Below are 26,301 nucleotides of genomic sequence, written 5' to 3'. Positions count from 1 at the left end.
ATGGCACGCACTCACATGAGATGAAGACTGTACTCACAGTTTTATATAAAACATGTTTTAATCGTGCGAGGCATCCTCCTCGACGTATATTTCTGCATGTTGAAATGACGTGACCTGCAGTGTTTCACAAACCCTCAAGGACAGTAATCATTGGCTCATTAGCTGCCGCATGTGTATGAAAGCTAGTAGCATATGGTGCAAAAAGAGTGAAAATTACACTTTGAAAAACACTTATTATCATGCTTTTGCAGCAGAGAAAACGGGAGAATCAACACCTGTATGGTTAAAGAAGCAGAAAAAAAACTGATGTTAACAGGGGTACAAGGAAAGGATTTGGTGAGAGATAAAATCCTGACTTTTTTTGTTACACAGGTAAAGGCAAAGTCAGGGGTCTCCAACTTTACTCCTGGATAGCCTGCAGATTTCAGCTCAAATCACAATCGAACACATCTCAACCATTCATAATTAAAGTGCCCAAGGCTGGTGTGTTGGAACTGAAGTCTGCAGGAAAATAGCTTTCCAGGAGCAGCACAGAACTACTGGAGAACTGCTGAAAGACCCTCTAATGCCAACAGGTGGCAACAAAGAGCATTCTGGAGATGTGGCATGTTAAAATACAACAAATTATGCATGTGTGTTGTCAGAGCGATTTGGGTCAAACAACATTTTTCAGTAGTAAATCATTGACTCCTTTATTTTTTTCTCTTCTGACACTCAATCTGACATTCAGTCTAATTTACAGTTACCTAAAAGACATGAAAAATTATCTTTGGGCAGTTCATGCGCAGTAGGCATCTTGGTACAAAATGAAAAGATGAAATAAATAAACTGCATTGTAAAATATTTACACAAAAAAAAAAAAGCATGTAGCATCTCATGCATCTTCCAAAAATATCCAAACACTTTTTAAGGGGTGGCGTTGCAAACAAAAAGCCCAGAGATTTCCAGGAGTCAGTTTTTTTCCTCTAGTTACCAGAAACCTATGGATATGTAAAGGCATCTCCATGTCTCTCTCTAACAGTGGGATCACAGACTCGTAGGGGTGGACTTTCTCTGAAACCTTCACAACTAGAGATGCCTGATGGAAGCAAATTGTTCACAGAAAACGCAGAGACAGTCTCATGAGTAGCTCTCGTTCTCATCCCATGTGGTCATCCATTGCTTCTTCTCCAGGGGATCTAACATGTCCTTTCCATCTTTCACGAGACGTGTCTCCTTACGAATCCTCACCGCGTGATATTTCGGAACGCTGTCCTCATATTTGGAGCGTTTGAAAAATCCACACTGACGGAGAAAGAACAGAAGCACTTTAAGCATCATTTCAAGATACAAATTAAACATCATTCTGCGTTTATGTGCTTTGGAGAACACATGCTTGACAAGACAGGACATGAAGAAGCACATCCATCAAAACAAAACCGAGCTTGACATGGAAAGAGCGAAGCACACTGTGCAGCATGTGTCTCTCCCTTCCTTCTGACGAAGCACAGGATGAGTTAGTGAGTTAGACCACACGTCATGCAGACACCACTCTGCTGCAGCGAGCGTGTTTTACCCTGGAGAGGAGAGCTAGGCCTCAGTGGACTGTTTGTCTGAGGGCTGAACGTGAATCTCCGCTTTGTGAAAAGCGGCATCGTACTCGTCCTTCTGGGCCCGCTTGAAGAAACCACACTACAGAGGGGGCAAATTCAGGGGTCATTGCAAACATTTGTACTAAAGACTGGAATTCCACTAACACATCTTCACATGTCAAATATTAAAATATTAAAGGCAGTGTCATCTGCACTCAAATGCTACAGGATAATTTTGCTCATTTTTTCTTAATTAGGTGGTGATTTTAAGTGTATTTATGAAGTGTGTTCTTCTCAAGTTCTAGCAGAGGAACCACAGGTGTAGAGAAACACATTACCTATCAACACTATTCTCTTGTGAAGTGTGCATAATTCTGTTGAATGTGCACTTGTAGTGTACTTCAAATCCTAAAAGTATATATATATAAACTACTTGCACATAATATATAATTAATAAAGTAAAATACCACTTAAGTAGGCTAGCACACTTTTATGACTGTTTCTTATCATACTTAAGTCGACTTTTAAAAATGGCACTTCATAATATTGTCACTTTAATGTCATAATGTCTTTTTAAATCATATAATCTTTTTTAGAGTACAAAAAGTACACTTGTTTTGATGTGTTGACTTACTAAAGCACATTGTGAAGCACTTGATTATCATTTTAGCTGTTGTTTATTAGATATTACATTTAAAGTAATACTATTTATTTAAATACATGCAAGATTCAACTGCAATTTTAATTGACCATACATAATTGTTAGTTGATTTGGCAGTGCAATCTCAAATAAATTAGAATGATGTGAAAGTACATAAAAAACATACTTAAGTGGGTTTGAAAAAAAATAAGTTCAAATAATTGCATTTAATATAAATTAATATAATACATTTTCATTTAAATGCAGTTAGCATGCACTATAGTTTGCACTTTGCACTATTTCCTAAAAGTGTACATTTATAAATATTATTTTATTGAGTAAAAAATATATATTCATCATGGTATTTTTCAGTTTTTTATAAAAAAGTTAGATTTTTTGGCTTGTTTACTGAAATGACATTCAGAGTAGTGCAAGTCTCCAAGTACTTTTTTAGGGATTTTAAAAGTGTAAATGAGGATAAATTAAGATAAAATACAGTGCTGTCAAATGATTAATCGCTTCCAAAATAAACCTTTTTGTTTACATTATATATGTGTATACTGTGTGTATTTATTATGTGTATAAATACAAACACATGCATGTATATATTGAAATATATATATGTTTTGTTTATATATAAAATATATTTATATAAAATATAAGAATATAAATATATAAATGTATATACATGTTAATGTTTTTTAAATATATACTCTGTGTATACACAGAACACATGCATACATTACGTAATCATTTTTTTTTTTTTTTTTTTTTTTGGATGCGATTAACCGCACTAATAGAATATCAAAAGAGAAATTAGAATTGAAATATCCAAATAGAAGCTTTTAACCAGGAACTTTTTGTGGCTGATTTACTATCTGTATGCGGGTGTGAGTGTTTTATTACCTTCCAGAGTAACAGAACTAGAAGAGCCAGCATCAGAACTCCAGCTAAAACAGCCACCAGAATGATCCACCAGGGAACGCCTCCGAACGGAGTCCCGGCCGTCTCCGGGAACACGGTCAGCCTCACCTGCCATCACATCTACAGTGAGTCCAGCTGTCTGGACGACATATTTCATCTACATCTATTAGTGTGACAGATTTAACCGTGTTACCTGGGTCTCAGAATTTTTAAGGACAATGTTCTTGGCAGAAGCATCCAGACTTATGGAGGCTTTCACTATTATATCAAGGTAGCTGTAGGACACATAATCCTGTTTTAGAGAGGACACAAAACAGAATGCTTTAACAACCCGAGACATTCTTTCAAAGGAACACAGTAAGCACATGTTTGTATTGTCTTCACTTCAAGGAAAGTGGAGTTCCACAGCCGGGATTTGAGCATGATGAGCGCAGTGCTGTCCAAGCCCTGTAGGGGGCATTTGATCTCCACACATCTGGCATCTCCACTGCAAGACTACGAGGACAAAACGTTCATTACAAGCGTTGTTTTGGTGCTACAGCACCTGTAGAAATGAAACTTCACCACATATAGAAATAACGTCGCCTCGTTACCAGAGCCTTGTGCTTGCGTTTGTCAGGGATGAGAGATGTTTTACTGCCTTCAGCTGGTTTCCGCTCCTCAAGCTCACGCTTTCTCCTGCTGGATGTTGACTCCTAAAAGTATGACAGATGTGGTCACTCTTTGTCCGATCTTACAAATGTTTTCCCGATCTACCAGTTTAAAACATCCGACAGCATTAGGGGGATTTGAGACCTGACTCTGAAGTCGGAGAGGGTTGATCTCTGTCTCAGGTGAACAGGTGACTGACTGCAGGTCCCTGGTGTTGATCTTCATCAGATACAGCAGCCATTTCCCCACAGAGCTTTCTTTAGGCCACTGGATGCTCAGGGATGCAGTTCCAAAAGACTTCAGAGGCCTTCCCAAATTAATCACCTGCAAAAAAAAAATATATATATATAAATCAAATCTTAAGTTTAAAACAGAGCTTTTCGAGTGATAAGGTAGAGTCTTTAAAACATATTTAGCATTTACTCTGAATTCATATTCGACCAAGCTGCCGACTTCTTCCTCTGTCTTCATTGCACTCATGCCTCTGACCTCACCTCCGAAATAGACCTGAGACGGCTTGGCAGCCCTGATGAACAGCGAGAAAACACAATGTGACTAGACAAAGCACAAGTAAGTGTTTCAAGAAATGCACTTTACTGTATATTGGATGTGCATTTAAAATCTTTAAACTATATATTAAAAACGCTACTTGCAGATGCATTATTGATGAAATAAAAGGCAATGTGTGTGTTTGAATATATGCATAAACACTTTTAATATTATGCACATTATAATGATATTAAATTAAAAGTACATTTTAAATTTACTGTTTTAATAAACTTTTGCTTTAAAGTAGGCTACTTGATTATAATTGTAACTTTATTGTGTTATGTAACAAGTTATTATACTTGATATATACTAAATTTAAACTCCAATTACAAATATATTTAAAAACGTGACATACTGCTTTAATTTCAAATTACATTTAGTTTATCATAAATGATTTCGGCATTGCACATTAACTATATTTCAAAGATAATACAAACAAATAGCACGGTAACACTTTAGTATAGGGTCCAATTCACACTAATAAATAGTTGCTTATTAGCATGTCTATTATTAACATATTGGCTGTTTATTAGTGCTTAAATATATAAGTACATCTAATGCATGACATTCATAATCCTACCCAACACCCTAAACTTAACAACTACCTTATAAACTATTAATAATAAGCGGCAAATAAGGAGTTAATTGAGGCAAAAGTCATAGTTAATGATTAGTTAATAGTGAGAATTGGACCCTAAAATAAAGTGTGACCAATAGCACTTTAAAATAGGTCAAAAGCACTTTAAAATTCTGCTAATCGAATACAATATATATTTTCATTTAATTGCACTCATCATGTTTCCAAAAACATTCAATTCACACTTAAGTATATTCTTTTCAGCAACCGGTACTATAAAGTATGCTAAAGTGTACTTCTTTTTCACAACTGGTACGTAAGTGATGGCAGAGTTAGAGTACATTAGTAGTTATTAACAGTTGCTTTTAACCTAAGGTTAAGTGCTTTACTCAAGAGTACAGAGGTGACGGCAGCATATTGATTCAGGACTTTACTTTAGAAGTTTTGACACTTAAGTGAAGTCTTATTTGACACATAAGAGTCCCACAACCCTACTACAGCATACACTGCACATTAACTGAATATAACAGCATAGCTTGCATAATGTTACTGTAATAAGTAATGAAAGTCAGAAAATGTTCTCTCCTAGACGGCTATGGTTTTCGATGGAGAGCACATGCATGCCTAAATAAATGATAATACTTACCCTTGCACAGAAAGAAGTAGTTCAATCACCACTTTGGCTTTGGCCTTCACTTTGCCCAGGCCTTGCTGTGAACTCGTTCTGTGTGAGAACACAAATATCAGTATACGTTCATCTTAAAACTATGTCAGACATGTTTAAATCAACAGTGGTTTCAGACATACGTTTCGAGCTGAAGGTCGATCTCAACCTCTTTGGTGTCGAGCGATATCTTGCCAGTGCTCAAAATGATATAGAATGTTACCTACAGGAAAACGTTTGTATTTAAAAGTCGATTTCATGAGTAAAATTGCATCTTTGAAGTATGACTGACCTCTGAGTCTCGTTTAAAAGGGTTTCCCAGCTCGCAGTCTGCCTGGGAGCCATTCTGATTGGCCGCACAGATCACATGTTTATCCTACAGGACACAACATCATAGCACTGGTAATAGCTGCATCTAAGGCTTTACAGTTTGCTATTATCTCATTGTGAGGACTTCACTGTAAAGCATTGCTAATATATAACTAATTACAGAAACAGCAATATTTGGTGAAATAATGAATGAAAACATAAAAACGGGATCAAATGAAATAGAGAAGGATTGGACCCAGACTTGTGATCCACTTACAGTAGATCTGAATCCTGAATATGAGAGGGATTCATCAAAATGCCCAACCAATCTAGCTTCATGAGCATCATCTCCATTCCTGTTCCTGACTGTGACCTCCAGAGCGATGTCCTTCTGATCACTCAGAGAAATCACCGGCAAACCGTTCTCCCTAAAAGAGATCGGTTTGAGACGATAGCACCAACAAATTTGAACATGCAACCTATCAGGGCATGTAATAGTTAGCTACACGCTACATGTATGTTATTAATGCATCATTTTTCAGTTATGTATTAAACAGAGCTATATGAGCGTCGGTGTTGCATGCTTCTAGTATGAGATGTATTGCTGATACACACAGCGGTAGAGGAGGAAACACTTCTTGTTTGGACTCTCTGTAGCAGAACCTGTACTGCAGCTGGAGGTTACTCTGACAGATGTTGTCTGTGCCACATCCCTCCTTCAGGAAGTTCACCTAGGCCAGGAGAGATGGCAAATCAAAGCTTAATTTCATTCTGAATCTAAAGATGAAAGTAGAGCTTAAGATGTATTGACTGCTCATAAGATTATGTAGGTAAGTTATGTTAAGAGCATACCTCGGTGATGGTCTTGTTGGGCACAGTGGAGTCTAGTATTGGAGTTAGTTGTGGCAGAGAGCTGTGACGCTTGCCTCTCGTAGCGCTCTGAATGGCCACAGACACCTCGATAGGAATCGCTCTGAGCTTATCCCTGATGCCTTCCTGAAACCAGCACATGACAGATCCCACTCAGTCAACATGCAGTGAAAACAGAGGCTAATAAACACAGTTCCTGATTCCAAAATGAGAATTATAGGAATAGTGCACCCAGAAATAACAAATCTCACTAATGCACTGCATGATAAATCCGCAGATGTATGATTCTTCTTGTAAACGAAAACGGATTATCTGATAAAGTGAAGTCTTTCATGTTGGTCCTTTCCTCACCAATAGTGTTTTGTAAATGCATGCAAGCAATAGTTCTTATTGTGAACAACTAGTCCTTTTTCATCCATTAATTATTATTATTACTATTATTTTAAATCATCATGTTTAATCAAAATGTAATAACTCAGTCTTCTAGTAAATATGACAGATTGTTCATTGGTAACACAGGACAATTCAAAAGTTTGGAATCAGTCATTTTTAAAATCAGTTTTTAATGTTTTATTAAATGTATTTCTTCTGCTCATCAAGGCTGCATTTATTTGATCAAAAATACAGAAAAAAAAAACATTTTATGAGATATCGTTGCAATTTAAAATTTCAGTTTTAATACTTTAAAAAAAGCTGTATTTTCAGCATCATTACTCTAGTCTTCAGTGTCACATGATCTTCAGAAATCATTCAGATCTGATGATTTATATTCAGTGTTGGAAACAGTTTGAAACTTAATATTTTTTGGGACCTACGATACCTTTTCAGGATTCTTTGATAAAAAAAAAAATAAATAAAAAAAAGTTAAGCAAAGAAAAAAGTATCACAGGTTTCCAGCACTCATAATAAATCATCATATTTGAATGATTTCTGAAGATCATGTGACACTGAAGACTGGAGTAATGATGCTGGAAATACAGCTGTGCATCACAGAATTAAATAATATTTTAAAGTATTTCAAAATAGGAATTCAATATTAAAAATTGCAATAATATTTCACAATAGTACTGTTTTTTCTGTACTTTTTGATCAAATAAATGCAGCCTTGTTGAGCATAAGAGACTCGGTTAAAAAAAACATGAACATTCTGACTGATCTCAAACTTTTGAATTGGCGCTATATGCAGAACTTTTCCAATCTTTTAACCGTTTAAACCTCCCCCCGTGTGTTCATATTTGAGTGCCACGCCCACATCTCACAAGCCAATCAACAACAGATTCATCGAACCAAGTTCCCACCCTGTATGTTTTCTTTTTCCATAATCAATCACAATCAGATGTGCATCACAATACGGAAGAAAAGATCAGCGGCTGCCTCCGTTTCATCCCAACTTTAAAGCTGTATTTACTTGTAGTCTGAGTTTGGTCTTGTAACAGGCTTTCTTGTTCTGTCCTCGTAGCTCCAGAGAGCCGGTCGACTGGAAGTCCTGATCCATGGCTCTCTTCTCCAGAAACACAACCCTGGATGGGAGACCCAGCTTCCTGCGGTACCACTCGGCCTCAAGTGTATACGAGACGGCTGCAAACCAACCAACAAACAAAACATTTACAAGACCTCAGAGCAAACAAATGCTCTTATTTACAACAAAACATTTTGTCTTCTGTGAGCATCAATAACATCTTAACTACATCTTAGGCACTGTCCACATTAAGAACAATAACTATAAGGATAACGATAACTATAAAAGCATCCACATGGATGACAGCATTCTGTTTATTAGAGGCTTATGCTGCCATTATGTCGACTCAATCTCTTTAAAGTCAGGATTTTAGACAAAACAAAACAAACAAAAAAACTATTATTATAGATAATGATAGTTTGTCAGTATAAGAGCATGCACAGACTTACTGAGTTTGGGGTTGTAGGTGGAGGGCTTTGCTTTATATGAGAAACACGCTTCCACACTCAAGCTGAAAAGGATTCAACATTGAACACACAGAAACATTAGAGTTCAAAACACCAGGTGTATATTCATAAGTGGTGTTAGTATCTCACCATACGCTGCTGTCACACGTTTTCTTCGCCAAGTCGATCTCCTTTGGTGTCACCTTGATGTCTTTCTTGATGCTGATAACATTTTTGGACCTGCACACAAGACGGGTGTTATGTAATGCTATAGCGTCTCTAAACAGCTCCAGGTAATGACTTTACTTGAGAAGTGAGCTGTCGGCACCTGTATATGAAGACTGTGTCGGAGAGCGAGCCCACGGCGAGGTCAGGGTACGAGTTCTGGTCCAGGTCCATGTTTCCAGCCAGAGAATAGCCAAACATCTTAATGTTGTGCTGTCTACCCTCCAGAATCTACAAGATCATGGAAAGGTAAGACTGTATTCATTGTTTAACGGCAAAGACTGACACAAAAAAGAAAAAGTAAAGAAGAATATAATTATATATCATACACACACACACGACCCTGGAGCACAAAAGCAGTCTTAAGTCTCTGGGGTATATTTGTATCTGATCTATCTATCTGTATTCACAACAGAAAGAGTACAAAGTGAAATCAGACAAAAGCAAAGTAGAATCAAAACCAAATTAGATATACAATGAAATATCTAATGCATAAAAACAAGTAGGAATCTGGGTTTTATTTTCGCCAGCGTTTCATGCTGAAAATAGAAAACCTTTTAAACCAGATAACATTGGAAAAGAAGTCTCAGGGCCATTTATTCCTTTTAGTTGCACCAGTATTTGATCTTAGTAATTTCTCACTGATATTGAAAGCAAACCGAGAGCCAGACAGTGAGTGTCTAACCTGAGCTGGTGTGGTATTGATGCCGTCAGCAGATCCGTGGTAGATGTACACGCTACCAGACCCCGAGTCTGTGTATGGAGCACCTACTGCGATATCTGAGACACAAGCGGGAAGAATAGTAAACCGTCTGAAAGAAGTCATTATTTTGCATCCAAAACTAAAAGCCGACTTCTGCGTTCAACCTTGAAAAGAATCCAGATTGATGTCTCCAATGTTCTCCACAGCCAGACCGAACATGGAGTCTTTCGTTCCTTTCAGGCGAGTGGGAGCGACGTCCTTCCACCTTCCAGCTTTATTGATGTAAACAAACACGGCTCCTCCCACTTCCTCATCTCTCTGGAAGAACTGAGGAGCACCAACCACAACGTCCTGCCAGCTGGAGACACAAACATCACATTCACAAACCGGCCACTCGTTTTCAAGAGCTCCTTTATTTGCTGCAGATCTTAAATGTATTAAATTTAAATTTAAAAAATGTAAAAAAAAATTGCATTTAGCAGACGCTTTTATCCAAAGTGACTTACAGTGCATACAGGCTATCAATTTTTACATATCATGTGTTCCTGGGGAATCGAACCCCCAACCTTGCGCTTGATAAAGCAATGCTCTACCAATTGAGCTACAGGAACACTTGATCTTGTGTCACCAGTGTTGGGAAATCTAATAGGATACAGATCAAAAGTTACTCTATCTAAAATGTAATAAGTAGTGTGACTCTTTCAATTACTTTATTAATGTAACAGATCACATTTGATTATGTTTTGATTCAACATTTCTAAACTGTTAATCATTTTGATTATGTGAACCAGGCAGCGCTAACCTTACAGTGGAACTCAGCACTGATTACTATCTCTTTCACAATCCTTTATCCCTTGAATTAATATTATTATAATTCAATTCTCACCAATGCACTAAATTGTAAAGTACATGCAAAAAAAAAAAAAAAAAATCAAACTTTTGCAACTTACAATGCAAAAAAAAAAAAAAATCAGACTTACTCTGAAATCATTCGGAGGTTAAATACTGATTTAAAACCATAAAACAAAATAGTTTAGTAGCTATGATGCTGTTTTTGAAATCAAATCTTTGCATAGCTGTGACAGTAATAACTGGCATCTAACAATGACTTGGGGGGGGGGGGGGTTAAAAAAATACATATACATATACATAAACCCAAATATGAAATAAAATAGTTATCGAATAAGCATGTGTCCTATTCTGTGTCCTAATGAACTCCTGAAACATTGACGTCTGATATATTAAAGCAGTCACTGCAATTTATGAAAGAAATCAATTAAATCTGTTTGAATTAAATCGGATGTAACCCCCTTTGTAATCATTTACATTTTCATAAGTAAATGTAATTTAATAATAAATAAATAAAATTATCAGTAGCTATAACTGATTTACAATTACATTCATACACTTTATTTTAAGGTGTCCTTGTTACCGTGAAATTATATATTTAAGTACTGAGTAATATTAATTAACTGTAGGTACTTTGTCACCTCTGGCTTGCTTAGTTGGGGTCACTTCATCTACAGCGATATCATTGACTTGATTGCAAATAAATGCACAGACACTATTTAACTGAACAGAGATGACATAACTGAATTCAATGATGAACTGCCTTTAACTATCATTTTGCATTATTGACACACTGTTTTCCTAATGAATGTTGTTCAGTTGCTTTGACGCAATCCTTTTTGTTTTTTTTTATTTTTACTATAGTAGGTGCATGTAATATGTGTAACAAGGTCACCTTAAAATAAAGTGTTACCTTATTTTGTATTTAAATGGTGCAATTTAGTTGCATCCCAACACTGTGTGTCACCCACCCGTCTCCATTCAGGTCCACCACAGAGACATCATATCCAAAGGAGGATGCGAGTCCCGGTCCTTCCAGGATGTGTTCAGGTGTGAGCGTGGTGGACACTTCTCCCTCCGTCCGCAGAAACACCACTGCACCGCTGTGATTGGCTCTCGGCGCTCCGGACACTATGACGAGTCGGCCTTTCTCTGTGATGCTGTGTCCAGAATCTAGAGAGAATCCTGTGCATGTGCGAGAGTCAGCGTCACGATGCAAGCGCCGACCACAGCACACACAACACATGGTAATCACACGCACCTAAGTAGCTGTTGGCTGGGACAGGCACTAGATTTGGATCCAGGCGGTTTTCATCCCCGACCTCGTACGGGCCGTCATCAAACAAGCCCATCTCCAGAAGAGTGTTGTTCTTCTGCTCCACACGCACTATACCTACACGACAGAAGTGATGGGATGAGTGCTAAACAACTGGATTATGCCTGTACAGGAAAACTAATGATCGTGAAATGGTTATTTATGCAAAAAAGAAGTGTGGTTGATTGTTTTGAATGTGCACTTGTAGTGTACTTAAAACCTTTAAAGTATACAGTATATTTTTAAAAATTGCATAATTAAAAAATCTATAATTTTCACCCATTGAATGTACTTTTGGCTATTACTACAAATATACCCTAGCGACTTAAGACCAGGATCACATATATTAATTAATTTTGAAAAGTGTCAAATTAAAAGTTTCACTTTAAAGTGCATTTTAAATCATTATGTTAAATTTATTTTGTCATGCTTCAAAGAAGTAAACTTATGTTGATGTTATACTAAAATGCATGTTGTGTTCTTGATTGCAATTACATTGCTTAATTGAAGCTTTATCATGAGAAATGCTTCTTTATGAATATATTTAAAAACATGACATACAGTTTTCAAGTAAATTTTCGTTTACCACAAATGCTGGTCAGTACATTCAGAAGTACACTTTAAACATATTTCAAAGACAATAGAAGTAATTATGAAATTACAGTCCTACAAGTCCTACTTGAGTCTGTCAAAGAGCCCTCTAAATTTAATATACATTTAAACTAAAATACATTTTAATTTCATTGCAATTAACACACAATTAAGTGCCTGAAAACTTTACATCCAATTTGTACTTAAGTATATTCTTTTATAGTATATGTATATTAATTATATAATTTCTGTAAAAGTATGCTTTAAAAACTATGTACCTTTTTTCCGGAAGGGAATGCATTTGTGTGAATTAAGAATATAGTGAATAAGAGATGTTGCAGTGCTCCTCCTCACCAGTGGGGGTCACCATACATTTAAAACATGTAAGTAAACATACTGGCTATTTCTATTAATTAGTCCAAAATTGTAAATCAATGATAGCAGTATGAGGTGTCTTTAAGACCTGGCCAAATGTCAAAACAGTGACCTGTGAGTCAAAGCATAATTCCTGCTAAATGTTAGTGTTTGAGAATGAGCCAGTCTGGTCACATGACAGAACTTTTGATCTTCTACACCTCACAGTTACCACAGAATCGAGTCCAATAGGTGTGTATCTGTGTCCCTGTGTATGTGTGTGTTTTATTTTTCACATCAAAAGTCGTTCTACCTTTCCAGTTGTATGCCCCTGGTGCTCCAAAGATGACATAATGGTAGTCTTTAGTGAAGGTGGCAGCCAAGCCCTGCTGACAGGCCCCGAATCTCTCATGACCCCTGGTGCGACCATCGCAGAATTTCCAGTTCCCCCCATCCTCGTCTGACTGGCTGTCGATGCTCAGGTCCTGGCTGAGCATGTAGCAGCGTCCCGTGATGTCACGCGCCTCTTGGGGGGTGTTGGGGAACAACAGGCGCTGGTAGCGATGGGCACATGTCTGAGACACAAAGAAAGATGCTAGTTCTGCGCTGCTGATATTGACATTGTGTGATAAATAATAAATCAGTTAATGGGGACGTACCACAATCTTGCCTCCAGGTCCTTGGCTCTGAACAGTAACACCCATCCACTGGTTCTCCTTATTCTCCACACGGGCATCAACTGTGAGAGTCACCATGAACAGAAACCAAGTCGTGATTAAGCATGGAAACCAATGAACCAGGTCTCCAGTTCAAGCATCTTTAAATCTATGAGACTCCTGTCTTTCTGTGTACCATCATTGTCAAAGTCCACTCGAGTGCAGTCATCAGGATGGGTGGTGATGTCACAGCTGTACAGCCCACCCGTGACGTTTGCTCCCTGATTGGATAAAGCCCTGGCTTTGGGAGCACCGATCAACAATCTGTGTGGAGAAATGAGTAAAAGAATTATTAATAACTTTTTTTTTCTTCAAGTAACTTCCAACAATGGTCAATTTTTCCCCAGCAATGCATGCATCTTGTGTTGAAAAGGGCAATCCCAGAATTCACTGCATAAAAAAATATTGTCAACACATAAAAATACTCCATATGAGACTATCATGTTGATAAATCATGTTGATACTACACATATTGATATCACAAATAATCTGGTGCTAGTTACTATCTGGTTGACCCTCCAACATGTACTTTGCCGGTTGCCAGTCATCATAAACGAAACTACAGTATCTTAAATGACCTCTTAAATGAATAAATAAAGAGGAAGAAGAAGCAGTGTGTAGCTACTGCTGCCGTGTAAATTTATGTTACACTAAATGACAGACAAAAGTCACAGACACTCTACCCACATCTAAAAAAGTTTGCTCACCGCTGTTTTTGTGATTGTATGAAGTGTTAGACTGCTGTCTGCAGGAAGTGCCAATCAACGGTAAGTTGTTTTGTTCATCTTTCTATAGATATGGTTACCTTTCTACTGTTTTGAGTGCCAAAAAGTTAAGAAAAAAACAGTTAAAGGTTATTATTATTATTGTTACTATTATTATTGTTGTTGTTGTTTTTAGTATTATTATTAATTTCAATGATATCATTATCATGAATTTGTTTGGCCAGAATAATCATGTAGTGGAAATCTGATAAATAATCTCTGAGCATTAAGCCACAGTCACACTAATTTCTACAGATACTGCAACTGTAATACAATGTTATATACTCTGAGGCATGTTTTTTAAAACACAATGTGTAGAAAACGTAAACATACGCACTTAATTTTACTGCAAAGCAATCCTGCAGATTTAATATTTGCATTGTTATAGCTAAGAAGTCATCTGCCATTTTTCTTCTTTTGGTCAGATGTCTTCACGTGATAAAAATTCACAGAACAGAGCTCACCAATCTTCAACTTTAAAAAACACAGAGAAATTCCTGTGAGCTTGTGCTTCTGGTCTCCAGCATTTGAATGAATGGACGTCAATGGAAAAGTGTAGTTTGACCACCTGCTTGAGTGGAGTCTCTCGCACTATTTGCTAGTGTAGAGCATAGTAATGATGACGTATCAGTCCTTCATAAATGAGACTGGTGCTTGATGAAGAGGACCTGATAGATTATTTCATCAGCGGGTGTCTTCCTGTTTCCAACACCCATCAGCCAGCTGCGCCAAATCAATTATTTACACACACACTGCTATCATCACACCAGAACAGAAGACACACATAGGTGTAGATTTAGGGAGAGAGAAACCCTAATCATGTGTCTTTTTTGAATCAATGCTGAAAACAATCAAATAGGAGCTGATAAATGAAGCTCCAGGGTTTCTGAGAACTCATGAGTCACGCAAGTGATGTTGCATTTTTAATGACTGAGTGCTTATCAAAGCATAAATAGTGCATGTGCAGTCCGAACTTAAGAGAAGAAAAAACTGGATATACATTAAATCAATAACTGGCTTACCCAAAAACTTGCATGGTCTCACACTACATAAAGACTTATGACCATATAGCCATCTGCTGTGTAACCAATCCCTTTTTCCACAATTCATTCCAGACAAACCTTTCCTAAGAGAAGGAAAATTCTTTCACTGCCTTCTACCACAACTATAGTGTTTTTTGTTTTATTATTACTCTTTTTTTATTTACTAGACATAACTCAGCACTGAGGCACACACAGTGGCTGTTTGCTTCACTTCACACAGCGGTGCAGAACAGCTGGCTCAGCAACTGTTATTCTGATGAAACATTTCCAGAACATTCGTCTTATTTGACAGCCTTTATGAATCAACTATTCTGGGCACTTCACTGAATACATAAAAAATACATGAAAAACTTCGCTCTGTCAGACTCACAGTCAACACAGGGAACATATTGTAAGACTAACCAAGAAAGAAATAAAATGTGGGCACCGTTTTATTTTTTTATATTTTTTTTCTAGGCAGGAATCAGTTTAATGGTTTATTTCTGCTAATTTATATTGTTGCCTCCTTCTTGTTTGGTGACACATTCAAATTGAAATGGCCAGTCAACAACATTTTATTGCACTGGTTGCTGTTTGTATCTAGGTAATTCGCAAACTAAATGACCTTTAAATGGCGCTAAATAGTTAATGCTCTAACACATTTAATAATAATACCACCTATAAAGCTAACTGACAGTATCAACAAAAACAAACGTACAATAAACACACATTGCCAACCATGCCATTTTAGATTGCTTCCATAAGTCTATGACTAAGTCATAAGTCTTTTATCCTGACTTGTGTGTCACAGGACTATGCAAGTGCTCTGCATCACAAGTGCAGTGTTGTACCAGGTGAGCTACTGAGCAAGTTTACTACACCAGAAAAGCCATGGAGTCGGTTAATTGATTATCATGTCAAAATAGGGTGACCAGATGTCCCTGTTTTCTGAGAAGAGTCCTTGATTTTGTTGTGCTGTCCTTGGAAATGTCCTGTTTTACAGCATGTTAAAAACAACCTGCAACTACATTTTAAAAAGCACAACCAATAGAGTTCGGCAATCGTGTAGTGATTATTTTCACCAGCAGAGAGCTGCGAGCTACACAGATAATTTGGTCATGCACTGCTTCTTCAGCCACAAAGAACCGAACCGGGACTAGAGCAGAGCACTATTATCATCAATTATCAAAAGAGACACCGTTATCGGTTTCAGGGTAGTCGTGTACTAGCGATTCACGTTAAAGTAACACTGTTTGTGTGTACCTTAATTTCTTTTCGACTGAAGAAAGAGAGACATGGACATCTTGGATGACATGGGGGTGAGTAAATTATCAGCAAACGTTTTTTTAAAAATGAACTTCTCCTTTAACAATTCATTTCCAAAAGCATAAATGTAAATTATCATCTGGAAAGTAATTACTGTACTAACAGTTTGTTAAAATGTTAAACATATTAGCTAAATAGTTGTATTTATAATATGTTCTCATATTTATTGTTTTGTTTTGGCACTGTTTTTGTAAAGTCATAATTTAGTTGTAATACTGCTTTAATCTGTTTGCTATTTACAATAGTTATTTACTATTTTGTAAAATATCTTATTTTGGTGAATTTTATTAAAAAACTAGGGCCAGCTTAATCCTAAAACATCATAATAATTATTCATTACAATATAAGTATATGTATTTATTTAATGACCTTAATGCATTAGTTCACAAATCTTGCACAAAAAAGGGTTTTGTAATAATAACATTGTGTTTTGCCAGAAACTACAAAAAATAATTATTGTTATTATTATTATTATTATTTGTGTGAAAAGAAATAGAAGTTTTGTGTGTTTTACTGCCACTAGTGTTAATTTCAACTGGAAACTGCAGTGATTTATATGTACAGGTACATTTTGGGGAGTTTTGAGGCACATTTTACAATGAGGCTATGTTGCATAAATGAACATAACATTTTTAATAAATAAATTTTTTCGTTAGCTTAGGCCAATGTAGAGCTAACTTGTAAGCCTTGCTTAAACATTACAGCAAATGGAGTCCATTCCCACGAAGATGCGGCAGGTGGATGTTTGGAAAGCTCCAGGACCACAGCTCCTCTCAATCATGGTTGGGAAATTCAACACATATCTGATGGACAACACTAGGAATGACATGCCAGCGCTGGAGTTTCAGTACTCAACACTATGCTCTCTGGATGGGAAACAGGCCAGCCATTATGGTGTTGAGAGGTTTCATCAGCATTTCATCTGTGCACCCAGTGCCCCTTAATCTACTTTCCATGGTGAGTCTATTCAGATCAGCATGTAGACCACCAGAGGCTTACTATACTGGGACGAATGAAATGTGTCCTTGTATTCACAGGATAATAGGCATTGTCACTCATATTTTTCTATTATGAATGTCCACAACAAAAAAACATGAAAACTTGAGTTTACCACAATAAAACTGTGCTTTTACTCACCATCAGTGTTGGGAGTAACACATTACAAATAACCCAAGTTACGTAATCAGGCTACTTTTTCAGTAAAACCTTACTTTTTAATTTAGAAGAAAACATTTTTCCCCATTACAATAAATATTTGAATTTACATTTCCTTCAGCCTGTGGCTTATTCATTTCAGGTTTGGTTTTAAAAGGCTTTTTACATTTGCCAAAATGCAAAAGTAATGTAAAAGTAATGTAACATATTTCTTTGTAACTAAGGTGACAAGATTAGTTACACATTTTAGGGAGTGCAATATTGTAATGCATTACTTTTAAAAGTAACTTTCCCCAACGTGACCACCATCACCTAAAATAGAAATGACTGAAAACAAATGGCACACTTAAGTCTTGTGGTCTTCATTCATGTGCATCCATGAAGATGATACAGGTTGTCCTATACACTATTTTAGCTTTAAAATGTGTGTCTGTCAATTATGGTTTTACAGGAGTAAAATAAATAAATAAATAACTGTAGTTATTCCGAAAATGTATTTAACCATGGTAAAAGGTTCTTCTTTCTTGGGATTGTGTAGGATCATGTGTTTGTTGTGTTTATGCTTACTGAGGGATTTAATAATGTCAGCATGCTATTGTTTTGTTATTTTCATTAGGTACCTGTCTATTAATCTTCAAAATCACAGAAATGTTTGAGGAGACTGGCCTTGGGTGATTATAGGACTAAACGACTAATGACTGAGACAAATCATTAAAGATGAATGTGGAGAATGTGGCCCAGTCAACCTGACACTCCCTGTTTCCAGCCAACAGAAGGAAGGACAAAAGATCTAATTTAACTAAAACAACAGCATTTAACTTAAAAAGCCACAGAATGTTTTATTTTCAGTTTTGAGAAAATGTTGAGTTTAATTAGTCTAAGCATGTCATTCTTGACAGTAAGAGCGAGGGTTTATTTAATCAGGGTCACCAAGTTTATAGTCTGACTGAGCAAAATTCCCTTATAAACAATGACTTCTCGATAGCTTTGTCTGAATGTCCTCAATGCATATCTATGATTATCTTTTCTCCATCATCTAAACAGATTTATTTGTATAGAAAACATTCTAACTCCAAATCTGTGTTTTAAATTCACGCAGTTGTTAAACTAGACAATAATACAATCTACAAAACTTTTCTTTAATGTGAGTTTACATATGAAGACAAACTGCAGCAGTTATGATTAACAAGAGTAAACTGACAGTGGTCAGTGTGTGTGTTTTATTCTTTATACTCACAGCTGGCTGCAGCTGGCTGCAATCTGTCGCTTACATGCTCTACAGTTGCTTCACCTCGGCAGGAAACCTTTTTTTTTTGCCACCAAACTTGCTCACACTCCAGTGTAAGGATGGAGAGTTTGACCAAAGTTCTTTATAGCAAGCACAGTACCAACAATTATATATCTCAGCAATATTGTATATTATAAAAACTGGCATTCTTTCCTATATATATATATATCTTGATAATGTCAGATAACTTTGATAGAAAGGTTTGTAGTGAATTAGGTTGAAAGCTGATAGCTTTTTTAAATTTAAGTACACAATTATATAATACCATTTCCGGTTAAACAATTACCAAGCAATACTTAATTTTGCTCTTTCTGTGGTGTAAAAGTTTGCATTAGCAATTAAATAAAAAAGACTTAAGCAAACTTAGTAACAAATGAGTCAGTTTTGACATCAGTGTAAAAACAGATTGAAATGGTTCAACTGGAAACTGAGACTACTGCTGTAGAATCTCTCCCAGCTGTCACGTTTCTACAGTCTCACTGTAAATATATTCATCCCGCGCACTCTTATCCAGTGATTCAGCTAATACCTGTTTCAGACCGCTGCTTCATCACTGAAGGGGAGAGATGCCCAGACTCAGCTGTCTCTGCTCATCACTTTAGTCATGCAGCCCTTTCCATCTTTCCATTAGAAAATATACCAGCCATAACCTTTCACTAATTCTCAAAGTGTTACACACAGTCCAAAAGCATCCGTGCCAAAGCTGCAGCAGCTGCTGTGTGTCCCAAACACTGCTCAAAGAGAACTCACAATCACGAGCTGCGCAACTGTTTCACAAATTTGTCTTTTTCAAAATGATCCAGCAGTGCAATCGCTGCAGTTGTCTGAGATGATCTACACTGACTTCTTGTGTTGGGTTTTAATGGCTGTGGTTAGTTAAAATGAGTTAGTCTTGTGAGATGTTAAGTGTGTGTTCTATTATGTTGGGGTGTTTGTGTTCGGGTTTGGGGTTTGATGTATTTGTTTAAGGCAGGAATGGGTCACTGTTGAAATGTTCAAGGATGTCAAGCGTGACAATGCAATTATGGATCCAAATTTGGGCTTTATTGTAGACAAGCAGGTTGCAGCCTCAGCCAGCAATAATATCCATACGAAGACAAAAGAGTAATCCGTAAACAGGCAAGGGTCAGGACAGGCAGCAAAACAATCATAAAATCACAAAGGCAATGCAAGGTACCAGCAGCAGAAAAACACATAAACTAGTAAACGTTACAGGCAATAGAAATCCAAACAATACTCAGTGATGAGTGTGCGAAAGTGTCCAGCTTTAGTGTCCATAGTCCTCCTGATTGGAAACAGGTGTGGGTAATCAGTTCCTAGGCAGGGGTTATGGGAAATGTAGTCTGAGGAAAGGAATTGGAATTGGATGGAGTGCCCTCTAGGGGAGCTCATGAGCACTCCAGAAGGAGACCATGACAACTATACTCAATTAATTGGCTAAGCAACAACTAACTAATTGACTTAGGGTTGTGCAATAAAAAAAAAAATGAAATCATGATATGGCTCAAAATCCTGCAGAGTCCTCCGCAAATTTGGCAGAAACAGGTGAAAAATATCCAACTGTGTCGGATATGACTGCGGGTCGGGTCGGACACAGGGGAAACACGGGTCTAAACACGGGTTCAAAACAGTCACCTGCAAACGTAAATATAGGCCTACGTTCCACTTTTTAAAAAATCACAACTGCGCAAATGGCTGCATGAGTCATTAGTTAACAGACGTAAAGATCAGCCAGCTGTTTTTTTTTCCGTTGTTTTTTTTTCTTTTCTTTTATATATATATATATAAATTTTTAATTGCATCTGAAAATGACTGTGCAGCTCATTCAAATGCACGCTCTGTCGCAGATCCACCTCTCGCGATGCTCAGCTGTGAACGATTTAAAAATGGGTGTGTTCGACTTGAAGCACAACCTCATACGGTGGTATGAATAGTTCTTTTGTTGTTCTGTTTTCTTTCAGGATCAAAAATACAACAAATGAAAGCATTTATCTGTATTTCCGACTGATGAGAACTATGCATATACATTCATAAATCAGTCAATTTTGTATTTTATTATGAGATATTTTATTCTAATGTGATGAGTTAGTCAAGCACTGATGGACCAAAGAGCATGTATTTCGACATTTGCAGTAAAAACGTTACATATAAATTCTCAGAAAATGCATTTAATACCAATATATTGAAACGTCTGTTTATACTCCATTAATAAAGGAGTCCAGACATTGGAATAATATCCTTCCACATGCATTTTATATTTAATATGAGGGAAATAGACATGCATGAATGCTTGACACAAAAAATATTTAACTTTTAGGTAGCAAAATATTTTTTAGTAATTCTGTCAATTACACTAAGGTTATTACATTGTCTGCTATATATTTGCTTCTTATTTATTAAAATATGGGCAATTAACTGAGAAAACATTGATCAAAATTAAGATAAAATGTATAAAAAAACGAATATCTTTTAAAAAGTTTTCCATAAATAACCGGGCAATAAAATTCGAAAAAAGTGTGTCTAATGTGATTTGCTTAACTGATTTGATTTCGGGTGCGGGTCGGGTGTCGGTTCTATTTTAAGCGGGTCGGGTCGGGTGCGGATTTTAATTAGTGCTGCTGTCGGAAAACGGGTCGGATGCGGTTTTAAGCACTGCGGGTACGGGCGGGTGCGGATTTACAAAATCGGACCCATGCAGCTCTGTGGCTCAGTGCAATAACAACATCACAAAGGCGCAATTTAATTAAATAAATATATGCAGTGGTTATTTCAGAGTGAAGCACTGTGTTCTTTCATTGCACAGCCCTACAAACAATCCCATCAGACATGGATGTGTTTAATTGCATTTAAGTCACAATTACAAATTTAATCACAATTTTCCGTAATCATGAAGCCCTTAATCGAATAGTGAAATCGCTTGTCTACATAATATACTACATTTAACCTATACCCAAATTTGTTCTGCCACTTTGTTGTTGTTGTATCATGACTGTGGTACCTTGCCTGATCTTGCACACATACGTTGCACTTGTTTTTGGTCGATGAGACACATCAGATGTGTGATCTAATACAAGTGGAAAAATCAAAGTCTTTTTTAAATCAAATGTTTACAAGCTGCATCTGAATTTGGATTTCCTAATTTGATATGTACAGTTATTTTCCCATTCTTGCATAGGTTGCATAGATGCACTTGTCTTTTATTGAGAGCCTAATTAGCATCCCATAATTTTAAGCTACATATGTGATTGCATTATGCAAAAATCACCTGTTACAGCCTCATTGAACCAGCTTCAGTTTTAGCCCAAAATGTTCATTTTGATACAACCACAAAAAAAGCAAACACTTTTTTATTGTTATTATTCATCTGTAGAGTAGTGTAAACCAGGAAACAGTTGTGTACTGTTACAAAAATAAAATCACTAAAATCTTTTGGGCTACAAATTTACACACACCTGAGGAGACCAACACATTCACGGAACGAGTAGCCATCATTGTCACAAAAAGAAAAGAAAAGAAAGAAAAGGGGCCTCTAGCGATCTATCTCTCAAGTTACATGAGCACAGATGGCCTGGTGTACATATTCCCTGATTTCTCCTGCTCCAGTGTAGACAAATGCCAACCTGTTCATCCACCGCTCTGGACCCTCACAGCATCAGAGATGTCTTTTTCTTTTTGTTCATTAGTTTTGTTTTCGGAAATTAGCTTTCTTCTAATATATTATAAGAGCAGATGAGCACTGGTCTTCTGCACACCACAGGAAGCTGCCTGAATGAGAGGAAGGAAGACCTTTTGTGTGGCACTAAGTTTCCTTTTTCACACTTAAGATTGAAACAATGCAGTTTAAAGCAGTTTCTCAGTGTGAAAACTGCTCCAGCACTGACTAAGGGAAACGCAGTCACGCAGCACAGATGTGCTTTCAACACCCAGAGCCCACTGCACTCGTACCACCAGACTTCAGCTCTGTTCACAGAACGAGGCACAGCGCAAACTGTTGTACATTAATAAGACTGTCTGAAACATATTTCCTTTCCTTGCTGGACTCTATGTACCTAACCTTAACCCCACAGAACTGATCCTCTTTCGGGGTAAACAGAGAAAATACCGGCAAACTGCTGTAGAATCCCAAGCAGCCGACGTCTTCATGAAAACACTCAACAATGGTTCTTTTAAGATCTCAGATCATGAAGTTATTTGAGGAACCCACCATTTTTCTCACAGGATATGGTTTAGACCAAACAGCACCAACTGCAAATGTACTTCTTATACTCATTACACTCTCAGTCTCACATGGGTATTAATAATGTGATCTGAGAGAAACAGTGCATGAAGTGTATCAGATACTGCTTTCCCCCTGTAAACGACCTGTGTGGACCATTGTGCTGCTAGCAGCAGTCTGGCAGACACCCAAACACTGAGTCCCAGCAGAAACTGATTCACATACATTATTCACACAATCAGCTAACCCTGCAAGAATCAACAAATCCACATGAGATGGGAATAAATATGAAAGGCCTAGACATGCACGTCAATAGAAAGGCAAACAGTGCTACACATAGATGCGGTAAACAGGTGTCTTTCACCACACACAAAAGAAAACTCACACTTGTTCAATTCACACAACTGTTTAAACACACTCACAAATGAACAAACAGACACATGCCTCCTCACACTCGGACTGTTAAGTAAATCATTCAGCCTTTCCGTTTACTTGCAAATCTCAAATCTTTTCAGCCGTGCAGAGAAATGGTGTCTGCATTTAGTATAAATGAGATTATATAAAAATTCATATGGAGTAGCCACCCAGTTGCCAATTTACATTTCAGACTTGTTCAAAAAGGAGCCCTGAGTTATTCTTTTAGTGCCCCGACATGACAGATGTTTTACAGCCTCTGACCATAGCATCCAAACCTTTACTGAAAGAGGTTTAAAGAACTGACCTGAAAACCAAAAGACCGATCTGACTATAAAAAACTAAACAAAGGTAAAAGACAAGCTGGTATGCATGATAAATCAATATTATTAATGACTTCTGGCAGATACACTCTTTAAAATAATGATTCTCTATTGGAATCAGTGATTCCATGTGGTACCTTTAGCATCCCAAAAATATAATAATAATAATAATAATAATAACCCTTAAATGTCTTCATTGCTAAGGGGGGAAAACAATATTTTAAGAGTGGATCTTAAAATGAACCCAAAATGGTTCTTCTGTGGCACCACTGGATGTGGTTTAGACAAAACAGCACCAACTACAAATTTCAAAATAGGTTTTTGTAACTTTTTACAACTTTTTAAATCTCCAAATAACATTATAATCAACTCAAAAGCCATATTCAGCCAAAAAAGAAAATAAAAAAAAAATGTATGTAGTGTAGATTCGTTGCTTAATCTAAAATGCTGTAAATAACCCCTGAAGATCTTTTACTTTCAGATCAGACTTTGTGATACTGCTCTTTGAATTGTTTGAGTGTGAAAAGCCATTGTCCACTGGTGACTTGTCGCATCACGTTGGGGATTGTTAAATTGTCTGTAAGCTTGCCTTCCCCCACATGCAGACCGATGCACTAATCACCATTCCGACATACAATCACTAAGATCTCAGCATTCAGAAAGAGTTTATTCTTAACGAACTGCGCGCATCGTTTCTTGTCCCAGTAGAGGAGACAGAAGGTGCACAGGTGCGGGATGAACGGAGCGCCTAAAGCGCGCGCGTCTCATCAGACTCCCGCTCCGTCAGTGATCAGCATCGATACACAACATCTGATTCTACTCACATTCGTTTATCATACGGCTGGAGCTGCCGGTGCAAGGCGAGAGAGAATCCGAAGAGGCTGCCCGGCTGACCGTTCTTCCTCAGGACGTTTTGCGCGTCCAGGTTAAACGCACTTGTAGAAGTCCATAAGAGCAACGAAAAAAGGCACAGGTTCAGAGAGAATCCCTCGTCAAAGAGCCCCATTGCCTGGAATTAATGCGGTTGTATGAATATAGCCCTTGTTTTGGGGTAGTTCCCGCAGCACTGAGAGATCAGAAGCTGTAATCCGCACTGCACTGCGCTCAGGGAGAGAGAGAGAGAGAGAGAGAGAGAGAGAGAGAGAGAGAGGGAGAGAGACACCCGTCGCGTCGCCCCTCCTCTCTCTCTCTCCTGTCCCCTCAGCGCTCTACGTCATCACTACTGAGAGATGGACGAGTGTCAATATTGTCAATATAATTTTCATAAGTGAAATGTGTGTACTTGCACATTCTGGGTCTATTAATTTAGATCTTAAGAATTACAAAATTACATGATGAAATTAAAAATATAGTAATGCATGTATATATGTTTGTATATGTATATGTATATGTGTGTTTGTGTCGGTGTGTGTGTGTGTGTATAATATGGTCTCTGGCATACCTGAGGCCAGTTGCATACGCCTCTGTGTCCTCTAGGCTGTAGGGTGTCCCTTTTGTCATTTGAGTTTTTAGAAGGGTGCTCCTGAACATCATCCTCAATTTGCAGTTCTCTTAAGCCCATACTGAAGCAGCATCTCTAATTGATAGTAAAAGCAGCATTACATCACTAAAGCTTAAAGCTGGAAGAAGGCCGAAAAAGCTTTGGGTTCCACTTGGGACGGGGCTTTTTTGAAAGCATGGACTTGTAAGAGGACTACGAGGTGTGCATGCATCGACAGGCTAATGAGAGCATTCGTGGTGTGTCGTGTTGAGCTGCTCACTGCAGGCTGTTAGTCTACTGCATCTGAATGATGTGTAGATGTAAGGAAACAGCGGTCACTGATATGTGCTTGTGTCAGGCCGAGAGAAGTTTCGTTTTTTGTAGTTTTTTGCTTTTTGTTAAAGGAATGCAACATGCAACAATAATAACCTATATCCAATTTAAAAAAAAAATGTTGGATAAACAATGAACATATTATAATTAACCTATTACCTAAACAATGTGCCCCACATATGTCTTTTTGATTCATATTTTTATTGAGCAGGGTTACATTAAATTGAACAAAATGACTAACATTTTTTACAAATAAAGTATTCTATTTCAAATTAATTCTTTTACATTTTAACATATTCACATTGAAAAATGTGGTATGGTTATATTGTAATAAAATGTCTCAGTATTACTGCTTTTATGGTATTTTTGATCAAATGAATGCAGGGTTGGTTGGTAAAAGAAACTTCCTTATATAAGAACTATATATATATCCAGATACCTTTTTATCTAAAATCATAAATCATAGGCAGACCATTCTAGATGCAGCATGCAATTGAAAAAAAAAAAAGCAATTTAATCCACCAAATCTGTAAACATATTGTCAGGGAGTACATACTAAATTAATTA

The 26,301-nt window shown here is 37.2% G+C and overlaps 1 protein-coding gene across 2 annotated transcripts; it reads right to left on the bottom strand.

Moving 5' to 3' along the window:
• Positions 1-665: 665 nt before the first annotated feature.
• LOC127965251 (integrin alpha-6) lies at positions 666-25,023 on the bottom strand. Of its 2 annotated transcripts, XM_052565948.1 has the most exons (26): positions 24,746-25,023; positions 13,550-13,677; positions 13,357-13,436; positions 13,011-13,272; positions 11,699-11,830; positions 11,409-11,622; positions 9,753-9,946; positions 9,571-9,665; positions 8,989-9,116; positions 8,811-8,900; positions 8,664-8,725; positions 8,164-8,333; positions 6,738-6,881; positions 6,501-6,616; positions 6,163-6,313; positions 5,869-5,952; positions 5,720-5,799; positions 5,559-5,636; positions 4,210-4,312; positions 3,931-4,110; positions 3,729-3,830; positions 3,520-3,630; positions 3,329-3,427; positions 3,118-3,243; positions 1,556-1,671; positions 1,136-1,284 (listed from the first exon to the last, which is right to left on the bottom strand). In XM_052565948.1, the coding sequence occupies exons 1-25, from the start codon at positions 24,925-24,927 to the stop codon at positions 1,570-1,572; spliced, it is 3,213 nt and encodes a 1,070-aa protein (XP_052421908.1). In that variant the 5' UTR covers positions 24,928-25,023; the 3' UTR covers positions 1,136-1,284; positions 1,556-1,569. The 2 variants fall into 2 exon arrangements, with proteins under 2 accessions (XP_052421907.1, XP_052421908.1); XM_052565947.1 differs by lacking the exon at positions 1,556-1,671 and having other exon boundaries at positions 666-1,284.
• Positions 25,024-26,301: the final 1,278 nt, after the last annotated feature.

Source organism: Carassius gibelio, chromosome B9, assembly GCF_023724105.1.
Source record: "Carassius gibelio isolate Cgi1373 ecotype wild population from Czech Republic chromosome B9, carGib1.2-hapl.c, whole genome shotgun sequence".
NCBI classification, from domain to species: Eukaryota; Metazoa; Chordata; class Actinopteri; order Cypriniformes; family Cyprinidae; genus Carassius; species Carassius gibelio.
This window is presented reverse-complemented; position numbering and strand designations above follow the sequence as displayed.